This window comes from Oncorhynchus mykiss, chromosome 7 (assembly GCF_057628025.1).
Source record: "Oncorhynchus mykiss isolate SJ-2025 chromosome 7, ASM5762802v1, whole genome shotgun sequence".
NCBI classification, from domain to species: Eukaryota; Metazoa; Chordata; class Actinopteri; order Salmoniformes; family Salmonidae; genus Oncorhynchus; species Oncorhynchus mykiss.
In genome coordinates this window covers 37,611,651-37,625,000 of record NC_143028.1, presented here as the reverse complement: position 1 = coordinate 37,625,000, position 13,350 = coordinate 37,611,651, and the positions used below count along the sequence as shown (strand labels likewise).

General features: G+C 43.1%; 1 protein-coding gene across 6 annotated transcripts in view; it reads left to right on the top strand.

The window, feature by feature from the left end:
* Positions 1-13,350, top strand: part of LOC110527806 (voltage-dependent calcium channel subunit alpha-2/delta-2) — a 325,465-nt gene that overhangs the window by 112,448 nt on the left and 199,667 nt on the right. For all 6 annotated transcript variants that reach the window (XR_016497237.1, XR_016497236.1, XM_036983281.2 and 3 more), the window contains exon 4: positions 2,105-2,164. Coding sequence is in view for 4 of the 6 variants with exons in the window: in XM_036983281.2 (XP_036839176.1) it covers positions 2,105-2,164 (60 nt within the window). In the remaining 2 variants the exon portion in view is untranslated. The remainder of the gene's footprint in view (positions 1-2,104; positions 2,165-13,350) is intronic.

Here is a 13,350-nt window from a genome sequence, read left to right as displayed (position 1 = left end):
AGATGAGGACAGAGACAGAGTACTCAGCGAACAGAGCTGTGGATTACGCAGGAGGAGAGACAATGGAATTCTCTGAGGGACAAGGGAGAGATGTGTATGGACATATTGACTACTGAAAGTAAAATGAGTCAGACGGATGAAGGGATGGACAGGTCACAGATCACCAGGAAGGAAGGGCAGAGAACATGCAGCGCCCTGGACATGGGCACTAAATTTTAACTTCCTCATTCATCATGACCTTTCCTCCTCTGCTATAATGACTGTGTCCTTGAAGGGACGTCACAGTGAGAGAAACACATTGATAGACTACAACCGTTTGGCATTGATGGTCAGCCAAATATGAAAGATCCCACTTTAGAGCCAAAGAAACAACTTCTGAAGGTTTTATGTCTTCATCAGCTCGGCATGGACGCTTCACAAATCATTCATAGGCAAAGTCATATAAAAGGTGACAGAAAAGGTTATTCTTTACGTGTAGGCTAACCCTTCAGGCATATTTGCAGGCAAATTCAAAGCAGTGGAGAATCTGGAGGTAATTGTTTAGCCAGCAGCTCTCCATTGTTGCTTTCGGAATTGAAAACTGTTGTAGTGGATGGTAAATTCTTAACAATGTCCTTTAGCCAGGTTGACCCTTGCTTTGTATGCACAACACCACACCCACAACACCACACCACACAACACCACACAACATCACACGGCCACACAACTGATGGGAGTCTCCTTTAATTCACTTGGTGGAAATCATTTCGTTAGACTAATTAGCTCTGCTGTGTGTGTCATTGTTTCAGGGGTTCGCCATCTCGTTAGGAATGACTGTATGAAAGGAATAGTCATTTGGGTGATTAAGGTGTTGAATGTTCAATGATCAGTGCACAAGCACATGGGTACATAATTAGTCATGTTATTATGTTTTACTAATGAGGTATAGGGATATCGTAGCCATTACGCCATATTTTAAAAGGCTACACGAGGTAGTGGAGGATACTCTTTGCTGAGAGTAGGAGGGTTTATGTCTGGCTAGCTGTGAGTGGGAGGGTCTTAGTGATAGGGGGTGGACCCCCAGGCAGAAAATAGGACACTTCTGTCTCTAACGAGAGTTTCTGACTTTCCTGTCTTTTAGGAGACGAAAACCCTCTCCTGATGTGCTTGGGGAAATACGTCTCCTTTGATGTTGTACCAGAAATGAAAGTCCTCTTAGTGGGAGTCTAAATAGGGTTTGTAATTTCCGAGCCCAGGGACTGTGTGGCTGGTTGGATAATTCTGGGACGGGAACCAGATCGCCCCCTAGAGGCGTGCTGGGGATTGAAGTGGGAGCAGAGAGGATACCTAAATACAGTACTAAGGCATGGGCACCATGCAGAAACACATGGAAGAGACTACCTCTCTAGAGCCTCACTCTATTTTGCCACTGGGTGACTTAATACTGTCACCCATAAGCCTCTGCACATAGACAGTAGTACTCCATGTTACAATCCCTTTGCAATGAACTATGTCAGACCTGTTGTATAACCAGTTAGGAGCCAAAAGACCAAAAACATGCCAATACAGAAAGCAACCCTGCACTGAACTCAGCTAGCCACGAAAATGCCTTTGACAGAAATTCCTTGTTCTCTGGGTTTGGAAAAGTTTAATATTACTCAACATATTCATATTATTCAATGGCCCTACCTTCTCCAATCCAAATGCTAACTGTCCGTACCTCCTGGAATAACAGGGTTGTAACCATGGTTTCTTCTTCCATTTGCAACACACATTTCAACAGCGCTAGCTAGTCTCAACACGTGTAGCTCACAATTTGCTACAGTACATGGTCTGAAATTGTACCAATTTAGCTTGCGCCTTACAGAAATGCCATTTCCCCTGACAGTTAGGACAAATGTGTAGGCCCATTGAGGAGCATGCAGAGCTTGGCACCAGCCACTGCCTCTTGAATTATACAGTCTATGAACAGCAGTCAGCGCACTCAGTGTTTTCCCTAGAGAGCAGATTGGCTCTGTAAGGCGGTTTCCCACACACACACACTCTGACATCTACACACTGACGCAGCAGAGACATGTATTGACCTTTGACCCTAACCTCTGATTCCTGTGTGTTTCCTGTGTAGAGGCTAGCCAGAGAGGCGGAGCAGCTGCAGACAATGTATCCCTGGCAGGACGGGATCAAGGTAAAATCAGAACCTTCTCTCTCTGTATATCTCTCTCTCTCTCTGTATCTCTCTCTCTCTCTGTATATCTCTCTCTCTCTCTGTATCTACCTCTCTGTGTATAAACATATCTCTGTATATATATATATCTCTCTGTATATCGCTCTCTGTATATATATATATATATATATATATATATATATATATATATATATATATATATATTTATCTGTATATATATATATCTCTGTGTATACATCTCTGTATATACAGTGGGGCAAAAAAGTATTTAGTCAGCCACCAATTGTGCAAGTTCTCCCACTTAAAAATATGAGGGAGGCCTGTAATTTTCATCATAGGTACACTTCAACTATGACAGACAAAAAGAGAAAAAAAATCCAGAAAATCACATTGTAGCATTTTTTATGAATTTATTTGCAAATTATGGTGTAAAATAAGTATTTGGTCACCTACAAACAAGCAAGATTTCTGGCTCTCACAGACCTGTAACTTCTTCTTTAAGAGGCTCCTCTGTCCTCCACTCGTTACCTGTATTAATGGCACCTGTTTGAACTTGTTATCAGTATAAAAGACACCTGTCCACAACCTCAAACAGTACACTTCAAACTCCACTATGGCCAAGACGAAAGAGCTGTCAAAGGACACCAGAAACAAAATTGTAGACTGCACCAGGCTGTGGAAGACTGAATCTGCAATAGGTAAGCAGCTTGGTTTGAAGAAATCAACTGTGGGAGCAATTATTAGGAAATGGAAGACATACAAGACCACTGATAATCTCCCTCGATCTGGGACTCCACGCAAGATCTCACCCCATGGGGTCAAAATGATCACAAGAACGGTGAGCAAAAATCCCAGAACCACACGGGGGGACCTAGTGAATGACCTGCAGAGAGCTGGGACCAAAGTAACAAAGCCTACCATCAGTAACACACTACGTCTCCAGGTACTCAAATCCTGCAGTGCCAGACGTGTCCCCCTGCTTAAGCCAGTACATGTCCAGGCCCGTCTGAAGTTTGCTAGAGAGCATTTGGATGATCCAGAAGAAGATTGGGAGAATGTCATATGGTCAGATGAAACCAAAATATAACTTTTTGGTAAAAACTCAACTCGTCGTGTTTGGAGGACAAAGAATGCTGAGTTGCATCCAAAGAACACCATACCTACTGTAAAGCATGGGGGTGGAAACATCATGCTTTGGGGCTGTTTTTCTGCAAAGGGACCAGGACGACTGATCCGTGTAAAGGAAAGAATGAATGGGGCCATGTATCGTGAGATTTTGAGTGAAAACCTCCTTCCATCAGCAAGGGCATTGAAGATGAAATGTGGCTGGGTCTTTCAGCATGACAATGATCCCAAATACACCGCCCGGGCAACAAAGGAGTGGCTTCGTAAGAAGCATTTCAAGGTCCTGGAGTGGCCTAGCCAGTCTCCAGATCTCAACCCCATAGAAAATCTTTGGAGGGAGTTGAAAGTCCGTGTTGCCCAGCAACAGCCCCAAAACATCACTGCTCTAGAGGAGATCTGCATGGAGGAATGGGACAAAATACCAGCAACAGTGTGTGAAAACCTTGTGAAGACTTACAGAAAACGTTTGACCTCTGTCATTGCCAACAAAGGGTATATAACAAAGTATTGAGATAAACCCCACTATAATTTGCAAATAAATTCATAAAAAATTAGATTTTCTGGATTTTGTTTCTCATTTTGTCTGTCATAGTTGAAGTGTACCTATGTTGAAAATTACAGGCCTCTCTCATCTTTTTAAGTGGGAGAACTTGCACAATTGGTGGCTGACTAAATACTTTTTTGCCCCACTGTATATATTATATATATCTGTATATATCTCTCTCTCTGTATCTCTCTCTCTATCTCTCGCTACTTCTCACTACCTCTCTCTCTCTACTCTCTCTACTGCTCTCTCTACCTCTCTCTACCTCTCTCTCTACCTCTCTCTCTCTCTGTCTCTCTCTCTCTACCTCTCTATACCTCTCTCTCTACTTCTCTCTACCTCTCTCTCTCTACCTCTCTCTACCCCTCTCTCTCTCTCTGTCTCTCTCTCTCTACCTCTCTCTACCTCTATCTACCTCTCTCTACCTCTCTCTCTCTACCTCTCTCTACCCCTCTCTCTCTCTCTGTCTCTCTACCTCTCTCTACCTCTCTCTACCTCTCTCTCTCTCTACTCACTCTCTTTTCCTCTTTCTCTATCTATTAATCTCTTCTTCATGTTTACATTTATCCACCAAAGTTTTGTTTTTCTTTTAAATGCCAATGCTATCAATGTTACAGACACATGTACACACTCACATACACCACCCCAGATAAAGATGTGTGTGTACGTGTTTGAGCATGTAATAATATACAACAGCCTGATTCTACATATGGTCAATCTGTGTTTTGCCTGAAAGGGAAAAGCAGGTTGAACTTTGCATTTCCCAGCACCTGACATTTAAAACAGTGGAACACCACTAACTGCTAATGTCTACAATTCAGAAGCTTGGGTATTACTTGGCTTGTGTGTGTGCTTGTGTGTGTGTGTGTGTGTGTGTGTGTGTGTGTGTGTGTGTGTGTGTGTGTGTGTGTGTGTGTGTGTTTGCGTGTGTGCAGTATGTGTGTGTTTGCATGTGTGCATTATGTGTGTGTTTGCGTGTGTGTGTTTGCGCGTGTGCAGTATGTGTGTGTACGCACATGGTCCACTGACTCTCAGATTAACAAACAAACAGATGCCCTGCAAATACACACACGTACTGACACACACACTCAATCTCACACCCAGCAGCAGACACACACGCACACACACACACACACTCATTCCCCAATGTCGTATCCTCTGTCTCCAGGGAGACGAGCTCACTGTCATGGTACACCTCCCACAAATGGATTTTTAACCCCGTGCTTCCCGGGGGATATTTGAGAAAAGGCTTTAACTGATTTAAAACTCATAATTATGAGCCCTACATCCCAGAAAAGTCCATTTTTATCCATGGTCGCTTACACTCTGAAGCCAGAGTAACAGGGTGGCTGTTTCTGGACCTGTCTCTGCTCACTGTTCCGACCGAACCAGGGTGGTTCTGTCTGTCAGTGCCTTCCTCTCTGTCTGCCAGTGGTCAGCTGGTCAGCTTTAATGCGTCTCGATCGGATGTGTACCCATGCAGGTAGTTGGGTTTGGGTCACAGTGCCCTCACACAGCACACCTGTTCATAGGTAACTGCATCCAATATGGCTTCACTGTCTCTTCAAGTGGAAAAGCCAACTCTCTCCCTCCCCCCCTCACTTCCCCTCTCCCGCTATCTTCCTCTCTCTCTCTCTCTCTTTCTCTCTCTCTCTCCTTCCTCTCTCCTCCCCCTCGCTCCTTCTGTCTGATCCTCACCCCTTTCCCTCCCTCCACCTTTTTTTCTTATCTGTCACAGTCTTTAATCAGCCATGAAAACAGTTAGAAAATAGAATATTGTTGCAAATACTGCAAATGAATCCTAATGGCGCTACTCCATTAATAATGTATTGGAGCTGATTTCATTTGCCTTTATAATTAGAGCAGGTAATGAATCTCGGCAGGGGCGACTGTGAAGCCATTAAAAAAACCTTGGCGAGGAGGAGGAGGGAGGGAGGCGAGAGGAAGATATGCCACGTTCCCTGTGAGAAGATTTCTCCTGTTTGTAGATTTTGTGCTTTTCTAATTTCCGTTTGGGTGAACACTCGGCTGAGTGACATTGTAATTAGATTAGGGCGGCATGCTCTTTGGGCATATTAGGAGCAGCGCAGAGCATCTTAAACGAACGGGAGGAGCAAGCTGTCAGAGGCCCAGAGAAAGGTGTTTATGTAAGAGAGACGGGGGGGGGGGGGGGGGGGGGTTGGAATGAAGTGTGCTTGTTTGCAGGGGGGGGGGGGGGGGGGGGGGGGTTGTGTGATTGTGTGTGTGCATGTGTCTCTGTGTGTGTTTAACGTTCTTCTCCCAACCTGGCCCGGCCCATCTGCTCTGTTCAATAACACCGGTGACATCATACGACTCAATGACACGGCTGTTCCCTCTGCCTCTGGACTGCTGCTGTCACATCTGTTACCGTAATGACGGATCACACTCCTCTCCTCTTCCCGTTGCAACTCTAGCGATGGTGCCTGGGTTTTAGAATAGGATGCGACGGTCCGGCGTTATGAACATCGGGCTGCTCACCGTCGTAACAACTGTTGTGATGGTCGTTCAGGGTTTTAATTCCACCGCAAATGAAATGGTGTGTGAAAATAGACATTCGAGTGGTTGATCTCTCCTGATTTCTCAAGGTCATGGGTCTTCCTATCCCAGCTCCATCACCGGACTCTTCCCAGGCCATTCATTCTATTGTATTGGCTCTGGAAGCATTCTCCTGGGTATTTGTTTATTTTACTTGTATATATATATGTGTATATGTATATGTAAAAACATTTAGGAGGTAGATCAGCTTTAATATTGCAGATAGATTGTGGCTTTTTTTTGTAAAGATGCTATTATTTCTATGATATTATTATTTGAAATATTATATATTTTTTAATATATTTTATATATTTTTAATAGTAGAGTAGTTCTACAGCTCCACGACTATTGGAGCCAATGACTACAAGAACCATCCCCTAAGGCATTTCACAAGACAGTCATATTCAATATAATAGTTGAAATTATACACAATGATAGAATTGCACATCTGGAGGCCAGTGAGATGAATGGGATGGGAAGCTAGAAGGTATGGCCTTTAGTGCACCTCATAAAAGCATTATCTGGTCATAAATGTCATTTCAGGCAATCCACTACATGGGGGAGTAGATTTGCAATGACTTGTACAAAGCAATCTTGTGGACGATTCGTGCCATTGAATAGCATATTCGGTATTTTATAGCATTTTTCTAACTGAAAGATACCCTATTGGGTAACACTTTACTCAGCACCGAGAGTAATAATATTCTATTTGTATTTATTATGGATCCCCATTACCTGCTGCCAAGGCAAAATTAAGGAGGTTATACAATATAACCATATCATAATATGTCATAACAGTTGACATAACTTGTCATAACATGATGTGATGTAGTCATAACACTGTCACAACACATATATTTAGACTTGAAGTGACATATGTTGCATGATTTTATGGCTCTGGATAACGTGAAAACAGCCTAACCAGCTCTGCTATTGCGAGTAAAATGGTCAGAGTGTTTTCTCATTTGTGTCTGGAAGTAGCTAGCAAGCTAGCCAACGTTAGCCAGTTAGCTTGGCTGCTTGACTGCCGTTGTGAGGCCAGAGCGCTCGGGCGGCAGGTAGCCTCGTGGTTAGAGCGTTGGGCCAGTAACTAAAAGGTTGCTAGATCAAATCCCCGAGCTGACAAGGTAAAAATCTGGCGTTCTGCCCCTGAACAAGGCTGTTAACCCAATGTTCCTAGGCCGTCATTGTAAATAAGAATTTGTTCTTAACTGACTTGCCAAGATAAATAAATAAAAAATAATTACTCCTCGGCCAGAGCATCCAGTGTGGTAGCTCTATGAGCGCTCCGAGAGCGAAACGTTCTGAATTTATGAAAGGACAATCTGAATTTATGAACGCACTCTGGCAGTCCAGATTTAATTTACTAACACACCCTTATGATGGTCATAATGCTTCTTCTTCAGTGTCATAAAGTGTATTTTCTTAGTCCAAGGAAAGTGACACAGGATGGTCGTCATGCTTCATAATAGAGTGCCATAAAGTGTCATATTTAAAATATGATGAAATAAAACATGACTGTAAAGTGTTCATTACAACAACAATAAAGAATTTAAGAAAATTCTCTGCAGGGAAAAAAACAATTTGAAAAATGTGGGTTTTGACACTCTTACGTAGGCGTCATAACCAGCCATAAAATAACCCAATATATGTCACAACAGGTGTAACTATTTGGACCATGACAGTGTAGAGCTCTTTTTACTTGCACACGATATTGCTGTACCGCCCCATCCTACCCATAGGGGTCCACAGCCCTGCATCTCCCCAACTCAACACACCCCACTCAGCTTTAGGATCTTAGTGAAACATTTATTATTGGTTTCGAGGTGTGTTAGGCCAAGGTCAGAGTGACAACCAACAGTACGGCAGGAATGCGCCAGGAATGATCAGCCCAGCAGCTAGAGATTGCCTAAATAGGTCATTCCCCTGACGTGGACACGTTTTCAAAATACTATTTTTGTCATACGGAATTCCAAGGCATCCAGAACTTATGAACGTTGCACAGTATATACCCCTATAATCTTGTAATAAATCCAATCTCGCGATACATAACTTGTCATTTCTGGCATCCATTGTGACATTGTGGGAGGATAACCAACCTTACAATTAATGGCAATGCATATCTTAGCCGCTATAAATGCTAGGTTACACGGTTTCCAGTATCAACATTTCCAAGCAAAGACAAACAGGGAGAAGGGAGAATCTGTAGACATGCTGAGATAAAAGAACATACTCTTTGCCTGGAATTCAGCCAGCCTTCACAAGAGCATAACATATGCAAATATGTCCCCTTTTGTGTTTTACACCTCCAGCAGAGGAATTACATCTCTGAGTGCGTGATATTCAGTTTCACTGGCAATATAGTACGTTCTATGGATGGTCTTAAACTGCAGTAATTTATGTCTGATGATATGAACATGACTGGGCATTCAAACACATCTGTATCCATTCATCATATTCACTAGTGTCTCCCAGGTCTTCCTCGCATTTTTAGTTTGACATGTTTTGTGTCATCGGGAAAAGCCTCGATGAAGCCTTGACACAGTTTGGAAATCAACTTTAGAGGTTTTTCAGACTGTCTTAAAATCGTTTCAATCTTTGAATCTTCTGGCTTGTCCAGTGTTTGCTGCACAGAGAATAAAGTGTTGCATCTGCAAAGGTTCACCTCAGCGCCATTGCAGACTAGTCTTCCCTGGTTGCCTGACCCTGCTGAGACCTCTGTCACCGTCTGATCCTGCTCAGATGAGGCATGGAAATAATTCCCTTGGTGTACATTTATACATTACAGTGGAGGATGCTGAGGGGAGGACAGCTCATAATAAAGGCTGGAATGGAGTCAATGGAATGGCATCAACCACATGAAAACTTAACTCCATTCCAGCCTCCACTGATACATTATATTATTCAAGAATAGAATCAATGTTTTAATAATTGAAATTACCACTATTCACAGATCCCAGACTGTAGCCTGCCCATCAACTCAAGATGGAACTTTGTGTCCATTCACTGATTGTTATAATATACTGCAAAATTCACCTGAGCTCCGTAGACTGGTCTTCCCTGGCTGTCTGACCCTGAAGGGACACCTGTCACCATCTGATCCTGCTAAGACATGATGAGCATAGTGTTGTGTACTGACTGTGCACCATGATAGTGAAGCCTGTAGAGCTGTTTACACCGTGTCAGTGTGAAAAGTATGGAATTAGCTAGGGAAACTGACAGATCAATAACGTTACATTGCTACACTGGCTCTAATAAAAACTCACATTGCGCTGTCAAAAAATTGTCTTCAATTGTTTGGCCTCGTTTGAATTGTTTGATTCAGGTAAAAAAATAATTGCGATAAAAATAATAGCTAATGTTAACCCAACTTTTGGCTAGCTCCAATGTTAATTTACTTCTGTTGAAAACAAAGGCTACAAAACATTTCCATACACAAAACAGCTGTTAGATACTGCTAATTGGCAGATAGTTATAGGCTAGAGCTGAACTGGCTGTGGTAGCTACTTGCTAGCTAGTTCATTCACTTCAGACAAAACATCAGTTGAGAGGGGATGAAACATTAGCTCACGTTACATGTCAATTAAACTATTAGCTCAGCACGGAATAAATACTTTTTTATGTTAAGTCAAACAGCAGTTACCTTGCCAGCTACATCAGTCAAAGAAAGAGGAGCCCGTTTCTGCTCTGCTTGCTTTTACAACTCTGAGAAAAAGCACAACACACACAGACAGCTGCCCCTGTTTGCTCTGTGGTGTCCGTGTGGTCCTAAATCCAGCTGTCTGAAACTGCCGAAAAGCCTACCTGACCGCTCTGAGGTGTCCGTATGGTCCTAAAGCACACCGATTCCTCTTTTTGTATATCACAGTGCATTGATAAACCTGAGGGGGAGGAAAGCAATTACATAATGGAGGGGTGTGGGGTCATGTCCCCCCCCCCCTCCCGTCCCCAGTGAAAGTTGTGCCCCTGCTAGCAATCAACAAATGTACATTGTGTAGGGCTTTCCTGCAGTCAAATGACCAACATCTTCCTCTAGTGGCCTCATGGGTAGAATGTTTTTCATATTTTTCAAATGAATAATGAATAAACATTCTTCTTTAAAATACTCAGAAAATCCAATGTTTCTACGTCAACGGTTTTGTTATATTTCAATCTTCTGCAATGATTATAAAGTGTAATATTGGGATTCAAACTCAAAGTTGAATACATTTCAACTCTATATCTGACATGGTACAGGTGTCTTCTTCTTTGTATGCCCATGACCATGTGTGTGAGGTGTATACTTTTGTTTCGAGAGGCTTGTAGAATCATGACTCTTTCGAGGTTTTCAGTTCATCGTTCGCCGAATGAGTCGAAAGAGTTGTTCTTTTGACAGAACGAGTCAAAAAGTCAGTAAAAAGAGCCGAACTTCCAATCACTAATGGTAGTTTATGGTTGCACGCCGTCAAGGGGTTTGTGTCTCGCCCAGTATATAACTTTATGTTCATGTATTTATAATCAGGAAGTACAACTGTGATGTAATCATGTCTGACGATTAAATCGTGACTGTTGAGCTTAAATGTAAATGCTTACCTTGTTATCCTTGTTTATTGAAAAAAAAGGGTTCTGTTCATTTCCTGGTCTGAGAATGATGGGAAAATGGGGAGCGTTCGAGCGTACAGTTAATGAGTGGGTTGTCGGTATGATGGGTAGGAGATAGGGACATGGTGGGAAAAAACTTGGTTAAAGAAGGAGGGAGAGAAGAGAGTGTGAGAATGTGATGTGGCAGCTGCTGTACGTTTGAAATGCATTAGCGCTAATAGCTGTGCCATTAGGGGAGAGAGAGAGGCACTCTACTGATGGGTTACTATGGAGAAACGGGGCGAGGGGGCGAGGGGGGGGGGGGTGGACTATGAGAGAGAGGGAGAGAGAAGGTGAGGTCATCGTGAGTGAGGGAGCAGGTTTGAGAGGGAGAGAAGAGAGAGAGAGAAAAGGAGAAAGACTCAAAGAGAAGATCTCCCATTTGCTATAATCATCACCCTCTAATCAATCAAGCCTTTCATCATGGGACAAGAAAGTGTGCTGTGTGTGTGTGTGTGTGTGTGTGTGTGTGTATGTGTACTGCGTGTGTGTACTGCGTGTGTACTGTAACAAATATAGGTTGAACAGGGTGGTTAAGGTGGCCAGCAAGGTCATCGGGGTACAACAGGCACAGCTCTCTGTGACATTCAGAAAGCATGTGGTGAGGAGTGCTAACAGTTTCCTAGACTGTCCTGGTCACACCCCCCCATTACCATTTTGCACTTCTCCCCTTAGGTCGATGTTTAGACTTCCCAAACTCAATAGCAACTTTTTTTTTACCCATAGGCCATTCACTTTCTCAATCTGCACGTGAAATGAAATAATCGCTGCACTTTTGAACAATGACTGTTCCTTTTTATCCATCTCATTGATACATGTTATGTGTATATCGGTTGTATGGTTGTCCCTGTTTTTGATGTTGTTGTTTTTTACTGTTGAACTCTGACTGCACGGCACGATAACGTCAACTTGAACTACTGCGTGCGTGATTTTCTGCATCTCGCAGGGTTATTCTAGCAAACCTGGTTCTCATTATTCGCCGCGCATGTTTTTCTGATTGTATGAAATTGTTTTGTTATCTCTAAGCTCCAACATTTTAGATAAACAGGATTTAAAAAAGTGTTCTTTCCCTGATTAGGTGCACTTGTGACAGTGACATAATTATAGTCACATACAGTGCATTCAGATCCCTTGACTTTTTCCACATTTGGTTACATTACATTACCCCATAATGACAAAGCGAAAACAGGTTTGTAGAAATTTTAGCAAACCTATTAAATATAAAAACAGAAATACCTTATTTACATAAGTATTCAGACCCATTGCTGTGAGATTCAAAATTGAGCTCAGGTGCATTCTGTTTCCATTGATCATCCTTGAGAAGTTTCTACAACTTGAGTGGAGTCCACCTTTTGCAAATTAAATTGATTGGGCATGATTTGGAAAGGCACACACCTATATAAGATCCCACAGTTGACAGTGCAAGTCAGAGCAAAAACCAAGCCACGAGGTCGAAGGAATTGTCCCTAGAGCTCCGAGACAGGATTGTGTCGAGGCACAGATCTGGGGAAGGGTACCAAACATTTCTGCAGCATTAAAGATCCCCAAGAACACAGTGGCCTCCATCTTTCTTAGATGGAAGAAGTTTGGAACCACCAAGACTTTTCCTAGAGCTGGCCGCCTGGCCAAACTGAGCAATTGGGGGAGAAGGGCCTTGGTCAGGGAGGTGACAAAGAACCTGATGGTCACTCTGACAGAGCTCCAGAGTTCCTCTGTGGAGATGGGAGAACCTTCCAGATGGACAACCATCTCGGCAGCGCTCCACTAATCAGGCCTTTATTCAGGCCTTTAAGGTAGAAAGATTTTGTGTGTGTATATATCTCTGTGCTCCGTTTAGTTAGTCTGCCTTTATAATTAGTTTGTAGCTGTACATTAACTGCGACTGAAGCCACTCCTCAGTAAAAGACCCATGACAGCCCGCTTGAAGTTTGCCAAAAAACACCTAAAGATCTCTCAACCCATGAGAAACAAGATTATCTGGTCTGATGAAACCAAGATTTAACTTTTTGGCCTGAATGACAAGCGTCACGTCTAGTGGAAACCTGGCACCATCCCTACGGTGAAGCATGGTGGTGGCAGCATCATGCTTTGGGGATGTTTTTCACCGGCAGGACTGGAAGACTAGTCAGGATGGAGGGAAAGATGAACGGAGCAAAGTACAGAGATCCTTGATGAACACCTGCTCCAGAGCGCTGAGGATCTCAGACTGGGGAGAAGCTTCTCCTTCCAACAGGACAACGACTGTAAGCCCACAGCCAAGACAACCCATGAGTGGCTTCAGGACAAGTCTCTCAATGTCTTGGAGTGGCCCAGCCAGAGCCCGGTCTTGAACCTGATCAAG